This window comes from Tachysurus fulvidraco, chromosome 15, assembly GCF_022655615.1.
Source record: "Tachysurus fulvidraco isolate hzauxx_2018 chromosome 15, HZAU_PFXX_2.0, whole genome shotgun sequence".
Taxonomy (NCBI): domain Eukaryota; kingdom Metazoa; phylum Chordata; class Actinopteri; order Siluriformes; family Bagridae; genus Tachysurus; species Tachysurus fulvidraco.
Genome location: NC_062532.1, coordinates 16,345,901 through 16,361,030, shown reverse-complemented (window position 1 = coordinate 16,361,030; position 15,130 = coordinate 16,345,901). Strand labels below are relative to the sequence as shown.

Here is a 15,130-nt window from a genome sequence, read left to right as displayed (position 1 = left end):
TCCTGAATTGCATTCAAGAGGGGAAAAAATAGATTACGGATTTAAATATTTTATAAAGACAATGTTTAAAAAAAAAAAAAAAATAGTCAGACATTTTGCTAAAGACAGTTTTATTTGTTCAAATGGTATATTCCAGGAATAGAACACCTCTGACTATAGAAAACATCCAAATGTTCCAAATTAGCAGTACAAATTTCATGTTTTTTTTTTTGCCATTTCTACAAATAAACAAATAGCTGAGGGGTATAAAAACTAAAACAAATTTAAAATTTTCCCTCCTCAGAGCAAATGACAAACTAATCCAGACCAGTGGCTGCTGCAAGCAGCGCATAGGGAAGCTTGGTCAAATGAGAATACAAATTAAACCATGGTCACTCAATAAAAATTAAAAAAAAAAAAAAAAATTATATTTACAATTACCATACAACAGCAGTGAACCAGATCCATCCACACCGATCTCATCAATTCTAATCCTATTGCCAAATCTACAGTGGGTTCCATAGAGCTGCTATGCTCCTCAACAAACGTCATAAATAAGCAGTTTCATTTAGGAAGATAGATATATAGACGCGCATCATGTCTTGTTCATTCGGAGGGGAACAGACACAACAACTCTGGGCCTCCTAATGTGGTGTTGGGGCATAAAACAGTGAAAGACATCAGTGATCTGAGTGGTGTGCGCACACAGCTCAAAAACTAGCAACATCTTAAAATGTTTATGCAATTTTTTTTTTCTTTTTCCAAATGCAGGGCACAAATGAGAGGGGGAAAACAGCTGCCCCATACTGTTCATATATACAGAACTTAAAGGACCTCTTCCTCTATTAAATAAACCATTTGTTTACATTCCTTGAGCTGGTGTGTATCAGAATGCATCAGTAACTAGAAAAAATACAAATGGGTTAAAGGGAAGAAGACAACAGGAACACCGAGAGGACCGTCAGCTGATGAGGCTGTTTGAGATAAGTGCAAGAAAAAAAAAAAATCAAATACATACTAGACATTTAAAATAAACCAATATATTTAAAACAAACTATTTTTTAAAAAGAAAATGTATAGCCCTGAAAAACAAATTAAAATAAATAAAGCTAAATAGGGAAAAAGTTGGACTAAACAAACCAATACCAATTACAATCCCTAAGTAATAATCTGATTTTGGGGAGGAGATTCCTCTCAAAACTGTACCACATCTGGGCAAAATATAATATTTTGGCTATTCAATTTTTTATTTTAAAGACTTTAAAGCAATTACTTGAGAATTGTTAAAATCCAACAACAAAAAGGAATCTCTGCCATTTATACAAAAGGAGGGAAAAAAGAAAACATGGATGGAGGAGATCCAAGCGCCAACACCTAAAAAGCACCAGAGATGGGTGGCTTATTTACAAGCAATCCACGTGGACTGGCATTCAAAAAAATAATTCACTTCACTGTTCCTAAAGTTACCACATAATGAACCAAAAAGCAAAATTACACCACTACAGCAGGACAGGGGGGAAAAACATATTAAAAAAAAGTGATGTAGATTAGGATAGAGAGTAGGAGAATCATTTGTTTCACTTCAACTCCTCAGAGAAACCCACTGAGCTACAAGATTCTTTGGCTCATGGGTCCTTGATTCCCCTAAAAAGACTGGAAAAGAACCCATAACTTTTCCTTCAAATAACCCTTCAAAACAGTGCCACAAAATGTGATGGTAAGAAAAAGGTTTGAAATCCTCAAAGATCTTAAAAGGTAAATCACTCATGGGATCATTTATCTTTGACTAAACTTACAATTGTGTTTTACCCATGGGGAATTTAGAAATCCTCTCAGTCCTCAATAAACTCATCAGGCAAGCTCAGCCAGGCAAGTAGGTGGGGTGAGGAAAAGGCTAAAGCAAAAGGAAGGCGTGTGAGAGATGCAAATGGACGAGATGGTGCAGTGTAAAACTCCCCATGGTGGCTGGAGGAGTGCACTGCTGGACCAAGGCTCTGCCTCATGGCTCAGTTCACAGGGTCTGTGGCAGTCTGTGGGCTTGCACTGCTCCAGCTCCCCCTCACTCGGGGTCAGAGTCAGAGGAATCCTCTGAGCTGGACGCACTGCTGCTGCTCTCAGATTTATTCTCCTTATCCTCTGCTTCTTCATCCTCTTCATCATCTTCCTCATTCTGTAATACATAAATCTCAAAAATCAGCAGGTTTTGCAAAAGTTTATGAAAAACCAACATACATAAAAGCACAGATTGAGCTAACACAAAAGCAACAGATTCTTTTTTTTTTTTTTTCAAATTATTCATCATGTAAGAATTTTTTTCTTCTATTACAATATTGTTTTAAAAACCCAGCAATTTTCAAAAACCTGATTGCTTGGGTCTTGTAAATATAACAGAATACCAATTCATAATTCTAGATTTCTCACATCATCATCTTCATCTTCTTCATCATCCCCTTCTTCACTCTCCTCTGCACTGGATGATCCCTCCTCAGACTCCTTCTCCTCCTCTTCATCTTCCTCCTCTTCATCCTATACATTGTAAAAAAATAACACAAATGTTGCATCACTGGTATTGCATCGTCCTACGAAAGATCTTTATTAGTAAGAATGTTAAGGTACTTACCGAAGTCTTAGGCTTGGCTTTCTGTTTAGCACGGGTACCACCTGGTTTACTTGTGCTTCTCCTTTTCTAAAAGGGGAGTAAAAAGAAAATAATGTAGTCCAATGAGAAGGTCAGCAAAGAGAGCTAGAAAGACAAGTATACCAAAAAGGGTTATTACTAACTTACCAAGGTATTGTATTCCTTATACGCAGTTCTCACTTGAGAGGATACGCTCTGTAAAAAATGATTAGCATTCAGTGCAAAATCCATCAAAATGAATGATATACAATAAGTCTGACTACTCAATATCTGTTTTAAGCAATCCCTTAATGTTCCACCACCTAGCACATATTTCAGGTAGGCAAGTATATTTGACAGTGGTTTTGAAGGGAACATGACTGACAGGCAGGTGGATTTGCTTCCTTGTGATTTGTTAGATGCTGATAGTTCACACCTTTTCTGATCATTTTTCTCTCCCATTTAAAGAGGCAGCACAGAAGCATTAGTAGATATTTTATTCACAGCCACTGGAATATGATAAATATTGTGTTTAATAATCCTAGTAATTGCAACCCCACATTTGAAACTGAAAACATGGGAGAAGGAAGTACCGCTAGCCACTGTTCAAGCTGCACTTTGTATTGCCTCTGTTTCTCCTCTGCAATTTTCTTGTAGCAGTCTTTCTCCTTCTGTGGAAGGCTCTGCCATCGGCCACCAATTTCAGTCATACGCTCTTTCATGGGCAGATGGTTCAGCTCCCCATTAGAGAGCATTTCCTGAGAAAACTTCTGGTAGCCGTTTCTGAAAGAACAAAATTTAAACATCAGTGACCGTGTCAGTCTTAAATAGCGGATATTCCAACAGCTGATGACTATATTACAAAACACAATCCATAAATACTTACGATGGTGGCTTTTTAGGCTCTCCTTCAAATTTTATCTTCTTCCCAGAGGCAACCACACCGGCAGGAGAGCGCATCTCACTAAGTTCTCTCTGACAGGAAAAAGACAGGAAACTACGTTGTTACTTTTAAATTCTGCATAAATGATCGAGTATATCAAGAAGCTTAATTTCTCAAGTAGTTAAACTGTCAAAATAACTGTCGAAAAACACGAACATGGATAACATTTTCCAAGATTAAGATGCTTACTAGAGACCTTATTTTGTGAAGAATGATTGTGTTAAAGTTAGTAATCATAACCTTCTACATAACATAAGTTAGTCTAATTAAACTTTGAGGAAGTCTTGCTTACTTCATATCTCTTCTGGTCCTCTGCAGCCTTTTTGATCCACATGATTTTCTCTTTCTTTTCCATGGTGGTCCAAGCTGCCTCCATGGTTTTTTGTGCCTTTGACCGATCGTTCTACCAAAAAAAAAAAAAGAGAGAGAGAGAAAATTGACAGAAAGTAAGGTTTTAGGACTAATGACATAAATCATACCTCTAGTTGGGGGGGGGGGGGGGGGGGGGTTTTGGGAGGACTACATATTTTTACCTTAAACCTGGCCAAGTAATCACCAATGACGCTGTGCTGCCAAATTTCCTGTGCAGTCTTTGGTGGATCAGGCAGTTTGCTTTGCTCATCTTTCCCTCGTTTCTCTGAGTCTGCCTTCAGAACTGCCTCCAAGTTCTTGTATTTTTCCTGTAAGATAGAGTTTTAAATCCCCCGGGTGAAGACCTGTACAGCAATGCTGTATCATACTTTGAGTATTGTTGTCAAAGAAATGGTGCTTTAAACCTCTACTCTTCTCTAATTTAACCATCTCTTCTTTTGAATTTCATGCCATTTCAGTTACCTCTCCTATCAACCTTGTTATCATTGTTGTCTACCGCCCTCCTGGTCCCCTAGGAAACTTCCTGGAAGAAATGGACTCACTGCTTAGTGCTTTCCCTTCCGATAGCTCCCCCATGACAGTGCTTGGTGACTTCAACCTCCCCTCTGACAAGCTACATTCTTCTTCCCTCCTGTCTCTTCTCGACTCTTTCTCCCTCACACTCAACAGCTACATCCCCACACACAAAGGAGGCAATGTCCTGGACCTGGTTTTCACCCGTCCTTCTCCAGCTACAGATGTGACTGCTACCCCACTCCACGTCTCTGATCATCACCTGGTATCCTTCACCATCACTCTACCTATCTTACCTAAAACTACCTCTCACCCCCTTGCTCTTACTCGCCGCAACCTTCACTCTGTCTCACCTTCATCTGTAGCTTCTGGCACTCTTTCTTCCCTTCCTGATGCTAAGTCTTTTTCCTCACTACCCTTGGACTCAGCCACAGATACTTTCCTCTCATCTCTTTCCTCAACTATGGACTCCCTCTGCCCTATGTTCGCTAAACCCAAGAAAACTTCTTCTTCTGCTCCTTGGCTTTCAGATGTGCTGCGCAACAATCGAAGAGAGCTAAGATCATCAGAGAGAAAGTGGAAGAAATCACAACTTGATGCAGATCTTGATTTTTACAGAACACTTCTTGTCAAGTTCTCCTCAGATGTGACTTCTGCCAAGACTTCCTTCTACAAGGAAAAGCTTGAAGCTTCCTCACATGACCCTCGGAAATTCCACAACATCATCTCTTCTCTGCTCAACCCCCCGGCTCCACCTTCTTCATCCTCCCTGACTGCAGAAGACTTTGCTTCTTTCTACCAGGAGAAGATTGAAGAAATCTGCCGGACCTTCACTTCAGCCCCGACTGCACTTACATCTCAGAGTATGGATTCCCCTACACCTTCGTTGTCACATTTTTCAACTGTGGCAGCAGAAGAGATTTTACAACTCATCCAGTCCTGCAATCCTACCACCTGCCCATTGGATCCACTCCCTACCACTATGCTCCAGACCATCTCACAAGACCTCTTGCCCTTCATTTCCACTATCGTCAATAGATCCATAGCATCTGGTCAGGTACCAACTACTTTCAAGAGAGCAAGGGTTATTCCCATCCTAAAGAAACCTGCTCTGGATCCATCAGACATCAGTAACTACAGACCGGTTTCACTTCTCTCATTTCTTTCAAAAATTCTTGAACGCATTGTCTATAATCAACTGTCTGTCTATCTCTCACAGAACAACCTCCAAGATCCCAAACAGTCTGGCTTTAAAGCAGCTCACTCTACAGAGACAGCCCTTCTGGATGTCTCTGAGAAGCTACATACTGCTAGATCAGCCAAACTATCATCCGTCCTTATCCTCCTTGACCTTTCAGCAGCGTTTGATACGGTCAACCACAAGACTCTCTTATCCTCCCTCAAGAGTCTTGGGATTTGCGGATCAGCTTGGGAATGGTTTGCCTCCTACCTGGAAGGACGCTCATATCAAGTAACATGGAGGGGAGTGACATCTGCTCCACGCAGACTCTCCACTGGCGTCCCACAGGGCTCAGTACTTGGTCCTCTTCTTTTCTCCTTTACTCACTCTCTTGGTGAAGTTATTTCATCACATGGGTTCTCTTACCACTGCTATGCTGATGATACACAACTTATCTTCTCTTTCCCACCCTCAGATGCCACAGCTTCTGACCGGATCTCAGCATGTCTGGCAGAAATTTCATCATGGATGACTGCTCATCAGTTAAAGCTCAATCCTAGCAAAACTGAACTGCTGTTCATCCCAGGTGATTCATCCCCAGGTCACGATCTTGCTATATCCTTGCACAACGATCTGATCTCCCCTTCAGCCACAGCTCGCAACCTTGGGGTAACCATGGACAATCAACTGTCCTTTTCCTCTCATGTTGCAAATGTGACTCGCTCATGTCGGTTTCTTCTCTACAACATTAGAAGGATTCGGCCATTTTTGTCCACACAGACTGCCCAGGTACTTGTTCAGTCTCTTGTCATTTCTAGACTGGATTACTGCAATGCACTGCTGGCAGGTCTACCTATGAACGCAATCCGTCCTCTGCAAATGATCCAAAATGCAGCTGCCCGGCTTGTTTTCAACCTGCCAAAGTTCTCGCATACCACCCCGCTACTGCGATCCCTCCACTGGCTTCCGGTAGCTGCACGCATCCGGTTCAAAACACTGATGCTGGCCTACAAAGCCAAAAATGGACCAGCCCCCTCTTACCTCAAAGCCCTCATCATTCCTCGCACTGCACCCCGCAACCTCCGATCTACCAGCACTGCTCGACTGGTTCCACCATCTCTCAGGCTAAGAGGCAAGTATACTACAAGACTCTTCTCTGTACTGGCACCAAGGTGGTGGAATGAACTTCCCCTAGAGGTCCGGACAGCCGAGTCACTGGCTATTTTCAAGCGGCGGTTGAAGACCTACTTATTCAGGAAGCACTTCAACTAGCACTTCTTTCCTTATCTTTTGCATTTAAAAAAAAAAAAAAAAAAAAAAAAAAACCTTTGACACTTTTTCATTGTAACTTTGAACAAATGTTTTAAACTCATGGTATCTTAAGTATGTAACCTAGTGAACCAGCATTAATGTATTCAGTGTTAGAGATTTAAGCACTTATGTACGTCGCTCTGGATAAGGGCGTCTGCCAAATGCTGTAAATGTAAATGTAAATGTAAATGAGTATACTTGATTTTATGGAGTGTATGGTTTAAAGGTGCTTTATATAAACATTATATTTGATTAACTATTCTCAAGATTAACTGTATGGCTGCAGAAGCTTTATAGCTGCAGAAAGACCATGCAATAAAATCCATTGCTGATGGTACCAGCATAATCAATTGCTGTTTTTTTTTATTAAATGCAACATTTTACCTTCTTCTTGTCTGAGAGGTCATTCCACATTCGGGCCAGAAGTCTAGTTAGTTCACTATCAGACAAGTCAGGCCTCTCCTGCTGAAGTTTCTGCCTCTTTTCCTCAGCAAATATAAACATGGCAGAGATTGGTCGCTTTGGTTTAACAGGACTACTCTGTATACATAAGGCACAAAGGGGAAATGATAAACATAAACCACAAAGGATAACAAAAGACAGAATTATGCATGGAAGGCAAGATAATGGCAAATACACTGACCTTTGCTTTAGAGCTCTTTTTGGAACCGGGGGCGGTAACACCAGTGGATTTTTTAAATCCAACCATCTTTTGCTCTGACAAGATTCTCTGCTGTTCTTCCTCTGAAATGCTCTGCAGAACAGAGAGTATTAAAACAAAATGTTTCATTTAAATAAATGAATCAATTCATTAATAAATGAATAAATAAACAAACAAATATAATAAATGTATTCACTTACACACAGGAATCGGTTCATCTCAACTTCATATTCTTTCTTTTTCTGAAATAAAAAAGTGAAAGGTCATGAAAGATGAGTGCAAAAGCTGAGTTTGTTTTCTAGTAGGGTATGTACATTTAGATAATTTGGTACACAGAGCTATTAATTATAACAGTACATTGTCTGCACTGCGGGTCTTGTATGTGAGCAGTCTGATGTATTCTGTAAATTACTCTCTGACCTGCTCACAGCGTTTTTGATAGGCGTCTTTCTCGTTCTGTTTGAGCAGTTTCCAGCGCTGACTGCACATGACCATGCGCTCAGTGCTTGGAACATCCTTCATGCCAGACATAAGCTCAGCACAGAACAGAGAGTAACCATTCCTGAAGGGAAAGCATGAGAAATCAGTAGAAGAGTGATTATCAGAAACCTGATACAGAGTAATGGAGAAAGATAATGAACGTAAACTTTGGATCTACCAACTACTGCAATCTCCTAAACTAAAGCCGCCTTCACACTGCACACGACAAACGGACACGACTGTCGTATTTGGCCCCCTTAGTGACACGTAATTTGCAATATGATCGTGCAGACGTCAACATGGAAGAGAAGCGTGATTCTCGCGGTCTCCGAACACCAGTTACTTTATGATCCAACTCTTGAATCATACAGAGATGCTTACAGGAAAAATGAAGCGTGTTACCGAAATGGGCTAAATGTTTGCAAACTTAATTAGCATTTATCATGGTGAATGAAGTTAGGAGTACAAACAATCAATGCAATCCAGAAAGACCGTGAATAATTTTTGAGGAAACATGGGAACAACATTAAAAATAATACATAACACATATCATAACACAATATAAGTATTAATAACTTTTTTTATCAATAACACTGTATTTAAAACAAAAAGATTGCTTTGGATAAAGTTTAAAAATTACTAAAGTTTATGTTAATACTTTTTAATACTTATCACCTCACGCACACGATCTTGATTGGACAACATTGGAATACATCACATCCGGTCGGCATATCGGATGCGGTGTAGTCGCACAAGTTAAAATTTTATAACGGATCCAACGCTCAACAAAAATTACGGATCCGCAGATGGTCGGCACCTCACGCAGCGACCTTGTGACTCTCCATAGGAAATGAATGACTTCCGGTTTGTCGGCGGTCGTTTGTCGTGTGCAGTGTGAAGGCGGCTTAAATGACAAACAATCCAGATAATCTGCAGCCCGAGACAGACAACGGTGATCATACATTCTCAATTCATAAATGGAATTCTGCAAACTTACGATGGGGGTTTGCCTGGTCGCCCATCAAACTTGTCCTTCAGCTGTCTTTCTGCTTTTGTCAAAGTGGTCTTGACGATATTGTCTTCGGTCAGGTTCAGTTGCGGGTGTTGTTGAATAAACTCCCGCATTATCTCCTAAACAAATGTTAGTGTTCACAGCTTTACAACCCAGAACTGGTCCAAAATGTAGCTTATGTATAGCTTTTGTTGATGTTTATTGATGCTCAATATAATTTAGTGCAAGAATAAAACCAAAAAGTTCAAAAACACATGCATACACAAAATAAGCAAGACAGCACACATTGCTGATAATCTATCATTTAAAGCACTTGTCCATCTGAATTAATTCAAACAGTAAGTAGATACTCAAGCTCATCGCACCTCATACTGCTTATGCTGCTCCAGAGATTTAGTGATCCACTTCAGTCTCTTTTTATCTGGAAGCTGTGTCCACTTTTTCCCCAGACTGTCTTTAATGTCTTTGGTGGTGGCCTGGACAATGAAACACAATATCCAACACTTTACATTCATGCTCATATAACAAATGGTCTCTGAGTTAATTAACTATATTACTAATATGGTATGAAGGGATGGGTCGATGGAAATTACCTCAGGATGAATTTTGAGATAAGCTCTTTTCTCATGATTGTACCACAGCTGCTGTGGAGTCATAGGTTTCTCTGGTACATTGGACGCTTTCTTGCCCGTGTTCTCCAGCAGGTCTGGATGATCTTCCCTAAATAAATAGATAACCCTTAAAATCATAAAAACTGAAGAACACAACCCAGACACAGGCATAAAGAAATCTAAACATCACACACATCTCTAAAAGAAATTGCTTTTCAGTAGTTATTTTACAGACATGTCCACTTACCTGAATTTTGACATGTTAATTTCAAAAGTTTCCTTTTCTTTAAGAAAATCATTCACATATTTTTCCTGAAAAAAGAAAATAAGCAAATTTCAGTTTTGTAATTCAAATAGAAAACGTAATCTTACAAACCATTAGTATTAACATTGTATTCTAGAAACAGATGTCTCAAAAGTCTCTGCATGTATAATAATAATAAACGTCAATGCATGTAATCATGTCCTTGCACCTTTTTACGTTCAGGCAGCTCCTTGTACTTTTTGGAAAGGATCTTTGTAAGGTCCAGATTGCTCATCTCGGGGTGAAGTTTAGCATACTTTGCTCTCTTTTCCATGAAGAAGCGGAAGTACGGGGTCAGTGGCTTCTTAGGAAAGTCTGGGTGTTTCTGGTGAAGGAACGAAAACAAAGCTGAGTTTTTTTTTATTTTTTTTTTTACAAACCCTGATTAAAAATAACACGTGCGAAAGTTATTAAAATGTGGAGTGTAAATTTAGCAGCATACGAAGGAGCTGTTTTATAACAATCAAGTGTCCAGTGTCAAAAACTCTAAAGATAATGGAGAAGTTAGGCATGTAAAAACAATTACATATGACATGTATAAAACCCCCACATGTACTGTTGATCCAGGAAATAATGTTGCTTAGACGTTTAGGAATTCTGTAGAAAGCAGAAAACATCGAATTACCTTCAGCTTTTTTCCTTTATAAGGATTCTTGATGTAGTCTTGAGCATCCACAATTAACTCTGACAGTGTGCGGAATTTACGGATCTGAAAAAAGAAAACATTGACAAAAAGTTACATGGAAATTTATCTACACCTCTTTCTAGTTGCTAAAGTTAAATTACAATATGCCCTGATGAAGGAAATCATTACTAATGTCTAGTATATTTTCCCCCATGTTATCCAGTGAATGACACAATCCTCACCTCTCTTGAGACCTCAAGCCACTTCTGTTTGCACATCTCGGCTGAGTACGTGTTAAAAGCAACTTTCCCCCAGTCAAGATGAGCTTCAGTTGTTTTATACTTGGTTAAGTCCTTCTCTGGCAGATTCACTTTCATACAATCCAAGAGTTTCAGTAAATCATCCTGGGCCCAAACTGCAACTGTGAAAAATTAAGGTTGGAAATAAGCAGCAATTTACAATTTGCACGCAGAAAATAGATGCACATTCCTCAAAGCAACACTAAAAACCTGTGAACTGACAGCAATATCTTACCTGGCTCTTTACTGGTGGAATCCATGCCTCCATTCATTTTTGAATATCACTTCTAGAAACACAAGAATATAAATGAACAATAACGTACATGTTCTGCAGCACTTTCTTGACTCGTTTCAGATGCACAGATCTACCAAAAACGTTGCCTGCAAAACAGTCCAATTCAGGATCGAATCGCTTTCTCTGCGATTGGTGCTAGACGTCTCTCTTGCAACTGACCACTCTTTTTTGTTGGCGGGCACCATCATCGTTCTCTCCTGCCAAAATAAACTAAGCCATGAGGGAAATCCTAACCAAATCCTGCATAAATAAATAACCAAAAGCTTGCTAGTTTAAACCCACAACAGGCTCGGACCCCAGAAAAAGACCCATACAATTTTCTATTCTTTTTCAACCTTTAAAAAACATGCATTCTTGTAATTTTTGGAGATATAGTTTAAAATATATATATATATTTTAAAAAAAATTGCGAGGACGCATTTCATCTAATTACACGTGGACTAACTTCTATTTTGTAAGGTTGATTTGAGGCATATGACGCAGTTTAAAAAACCATTATAAAACACCCTAAAGGAATGAGGGCTTAACTCTATGGAGTGGAATTAAAACCCAGCCCAACACATAATAGTTGTTCATTACGCCGCCCCTAACCGTTTACACGCTGCATCAGGAGACAGAGCCGGTTGCCTCAAATAACTCTGCACTCGATACGAAACACAGCAACCAAATCCGTCTAATCTTCCATTTTGTGTCCCCGCACTAAGGCTTTTGGGAGAATGCACAAGTCTGCGGACATTTTGCGTCGACCGTTTCGCCTACCGGTCGTTTCTCGCCGCGGAATGGCGTTTTTTCGGAACAGACTGGATGCTGGGAGGGAACGTTACAGCGGAAGGAGGAAGGACGGGCAGCTGGAGGCGACCAGCTGATCACGGAATGGATCCGCTTTCTTTCGCTCTCGGTCGAGGCGGGAACGGAGACCAGTGAGGAGACATGACTACAACGTGCACAGACTCGAGTCCGCCTCAGTGCTAACGGGGCGCGAGGAGCTCCGCTTCCGCCATGGAGGGGGTTTCTGCGTCGCGCTGCTGTTTATTACACTACCCGTCTGTTTGAATGAGTGGGGGAAAAAATCCATTTTCCGAACTTTCAGTCGACGTTTGAAAACACCACGTTGTGTGTTTTGTATGTGGAAAGGTTGATTTAGCCACAAAGTGACTCGACAGATTTTCCAGGGCGAGGCGCTGCCATTACTGAAGCTGTAACGGTAATGGCGACGTCTGAACCGACCCGACTGAGTCGAGCTCTAAGCAGACACCAAGGGAAGACGAAATCAGCCCAAATGCCACAAATCGACCTGATCGTTTGCTCGATCTACACATTTTCGTTTAGAGAAAATGTAAAAATGTGAATTTTACTTGTTTCATTTTTTTTATTAACCAGCATTAACTTCCTTTTAGAATAGATTCCTTAGAACCAACACAGACTGTGAAATGGAGCTCGAACGAGTTGTGAAAATATGGAAAATATTAAATTAAATACACTGCGATGATAAATAAAAGTCGATGATATTGTATAAATGATACTTTAAATGACGTGTTAATGGACAAAAACGCGAGCTAGCATTCGTGGCGTGCTAAGCGACCTATCACTGACCTACACTAGCAAGGCGGCTAAGGACCTGTTAGCTAGCTTGCTAGCTTCGGGTCTCCTCAACCGAAAAACAGTGCAGCCGTAATTCGTTAAAACACCACAAAATACACCAGCAGGTTCTGCAAAAGCCCTGATTGTATTCCGGGTGTTCCGTTTACAGCCTTACCGTAAAAACCTGCTTGTTACCTCGACGTTCTGTTGACGTGGAGACTAACCGGAGTGAACGCGGTGTCGGTCGCCGTATGGCGGCGTTCGGGAGCTGGTCCTTTTAATAATGGCTTGGACAAGAATAAAGAAAAACAAATTTCACTAAGCTCCAAGCGCGATGTCGAAGTCTCAGTAGTGTCTGGTTTAAAAAGCTGTGATAAATTCTTTATTTAAAGAGCCGAACGCACACATTTTAAGCGTAACACGAAAGGAAAAAAATGAACAGCCGAGACTGAGAGCAGCTCGCTGGCGTGACGACTGTTCTAGAGCCGCCATGCTGCTTCCACCTCACGGTGCTCTCAATCACCCGCGCTGTCGAGGTTGGAAACGCGTTAAAACGCCAAGCCGTGGCTTAGGAACTTACCCGGTTTACTTCTGTAACATCAGCGGATGATAGAGAGAGACGAGTGTGAGCAAGAGCTCGGATTTCTCGGTTGTAAGAAGCCGCGCGAGTGAAAGACAGGACGAGCCCGTGGTGAGGTATTTAACCGAAGCTCCCTGATGGCTAACCGGAGGCGGCCGGTTCTGCTCGCTCACAGACAGCCTCATGGAATCCTCACACGGCGTGTAGATAAACGATTTCACACGTTTTACCCTTATAAACCGTTTTTTACGATCAGGTTGTACAAATAAAAACAAAACCCTCTTTTGAATTAAACTGTTTTTTGGGGTTTTTTTGTGGTTAGAGTCTCGCGCACGGGAAATTTCGCTAACGCGACCTCGGAATGTACTTTAAACACCCTGCAGCAGTCAAGTCAGTCTGAAAACAACGGGTTTTTATAAACATAAAAAAAATAAATAATAATAATCTAAACAAAAATGTTTTGTCTGGAATCTGGATGTAAAGACAAACAAAAACACATGTAAATGTAAACTATGCTGTAGTTTACCTCACGCAGGCGGTTAAAAACCCAGCGGTTGTTGTTGTTGAGACGAAGACGACGACGAAGAAGAAGAAACAGGCGGCGGCGAGTTCGACCTGTCGCAGCGCGCGCGTGGTTGGAAACTGCTTGTGTGGAACGAGGGGAGGGTTGAACGTTGGCCAGCCGCGCGCCGCCGGTCCAGGGCACGAGGCTCCTCCAGTCCCCGCAGAGCCGCGAGACTTTTTTTCCCCCCGCCTCCATCTCTCTCGCTCTCGCGCGCTCTCCCTCTCCCCCTTTTCCAGTCAGCGCGCGCTCCGACCCGAACATTTCTCTTTCGCAAGCGAGAGACATCCGTCTGCTCCTTTCTTCCCTTCCCTTTCCTTTCCTTTTCTTTCACCCAACCTCGAGCTTCAAGAACCTTTTCGCTTCTCCGGTTGCACGAGCTGACTGATCACGACATCCAAACGGAGAGTAAGCAAATAAAACCGAAATGTGCTTTTTAACTGCATTTATAACCTCATTAATAAATAAACACTGTCGATGCATGTAGTGATGGTTTGTGTGTGATCCTTATGAACGGGGGAAAGGGATAATCTGCAATATTCCTACACTACAAAGCTGAAAATCTCATAAGTAATGCACTTTTACACACAGATCCAATCTTTCCCCTCTTTTTTTAACAGTCTGTTTGACAGCTACATTTTTCTCCCAGCCTTTAAAATATCATTCATCTCCACCTTGCGTGTTTGTGGGCGTCCCTCCACTCTGACCAATCAAATGCTCTCAGATTTGGTCAAAACAAATGATTTACCAATCAGCGATCAGCTTCCTAAAAAACATAAGCACTATATAGAGCACTTACAGCTCTGTGTCTCATATAGCTCTCATTTCTGTATGACATAACGGTCCTGTCAAACAATTTCCTTGAATTGAGACCAAAAGTGTTTCATACCAATGAAAATGGCAAAGAATATATTTGTGCCCCAAAGTTGTAGTATATAATAATTACGGAAATAAGTCATTATAGTTATAGTAAATAATATTAGTGCCAGTCTTTGCACACCCTTCCCTTATTGTGGTATTCTCTAGCAACATGGATGTCCATCATGTGACTTTATAATTGTCTTAGAACAACAGACAGGTTAACTCTTTCATATCTTCTGGGAAACCTCTGAAATTAATATTTTAAAAAGATCTATTAAAAAGCGTAACTACAAACATTTTCACTTTTCTCAGTGTTTAGTTCAGTTGTAAGTGTATTCACCTAG

At 40.8% G+C, this 15,130-nt stretch overlaps 1 protein-coding gene across 3 annotated transcripts; it reads right to left on the bottom strand.

The window, feature by feature from the left end:
- Positions 1 to 93: 93 nt before the first annotated feature.
- On the bottom strand, positions 94 to 14,487 carry ubtf (upstream binding transcription factor). 3 transcript variants are annotated; one of them, XM_027139138.2, is made up of 21 exons: positions 13,890 to 14,487; positions 11,143 to 11,194; positions 10,851 to 11,029; positions 10,609 to 10,692; positions 10,153 to 10,308; positions 9,927 to 9,991; positions 9,662 to 9,788; positions 9,434 to 9,544; positions 9,054 to 9,187; positions 7,997 to 8,138; positions 7,777 to 7,818; positions 7,559 to 7,669; positions 7,300 to 7,455; positions 4,073 to 4,219; positions 3,832 to 3,942; positions 3,483 to 3,571; positions 3,190 to 3,379; positions 2,765 to 2,812; positions 2,600 to 2,665; positions 2,401 to 2,505; positions 94 to 2,149 (listed from the first exon to the last, which is right to left on the bottom strand). In XM_027139138.2, exons 2-21 carry the CDS (start codon positions 11,177 to 11,179, stop codon positions 2,039 to 2,041), a joined length of 2,211 nt encoding a protein of 736 aa, XP_026994939.1. In that variant the 5' UTR covers positions 11,180 to 11,194; positions 13,890 to 14,487; the 3' UTR covers positions 94 to 2,038. The 3 variants fall into 3 exon arrangements, with proteins under 3 accessions (XP_026994939.1, XP_026994941.1, XP_026994940.1); XM_027139140.2 differs by lacking the exon at positions 13,890 to 14,487 and adding an exon at positions 12,959 to 13,800; XM_027139139.2 differs by lacking the exon at positions 13,890 to 14,487 and adding an exon at positions 13,364 to 13,799.
- Positions 14,488 to 15,130: the final 643 nt, after the last annotated feature.

Excerpts from the sequence above, each read along its gene's own strand:
- ubtf (XM_027139138.2), bottom strand. The coding sequence starts at position 11,179 with ATGAATGGAGGCATGGATTCCACCAGTAAAGAGCCAG. Across the intron at positions 7,819-7,996 it reads ATCAAAAACGCTGTGAGCAG|AAAAAGAAAGAATATGAAGT; the intron begins GTCAGAGAGTAA and ends TTTTTATTTCAG. Across the intron at positions 2,150-2,400 it reads AAGAAGATGAAGATGATGAT|AATGAGGAAGATGATGAAGA; the intron begins GTGAGAAATCTA and ends TATGTATTACAG.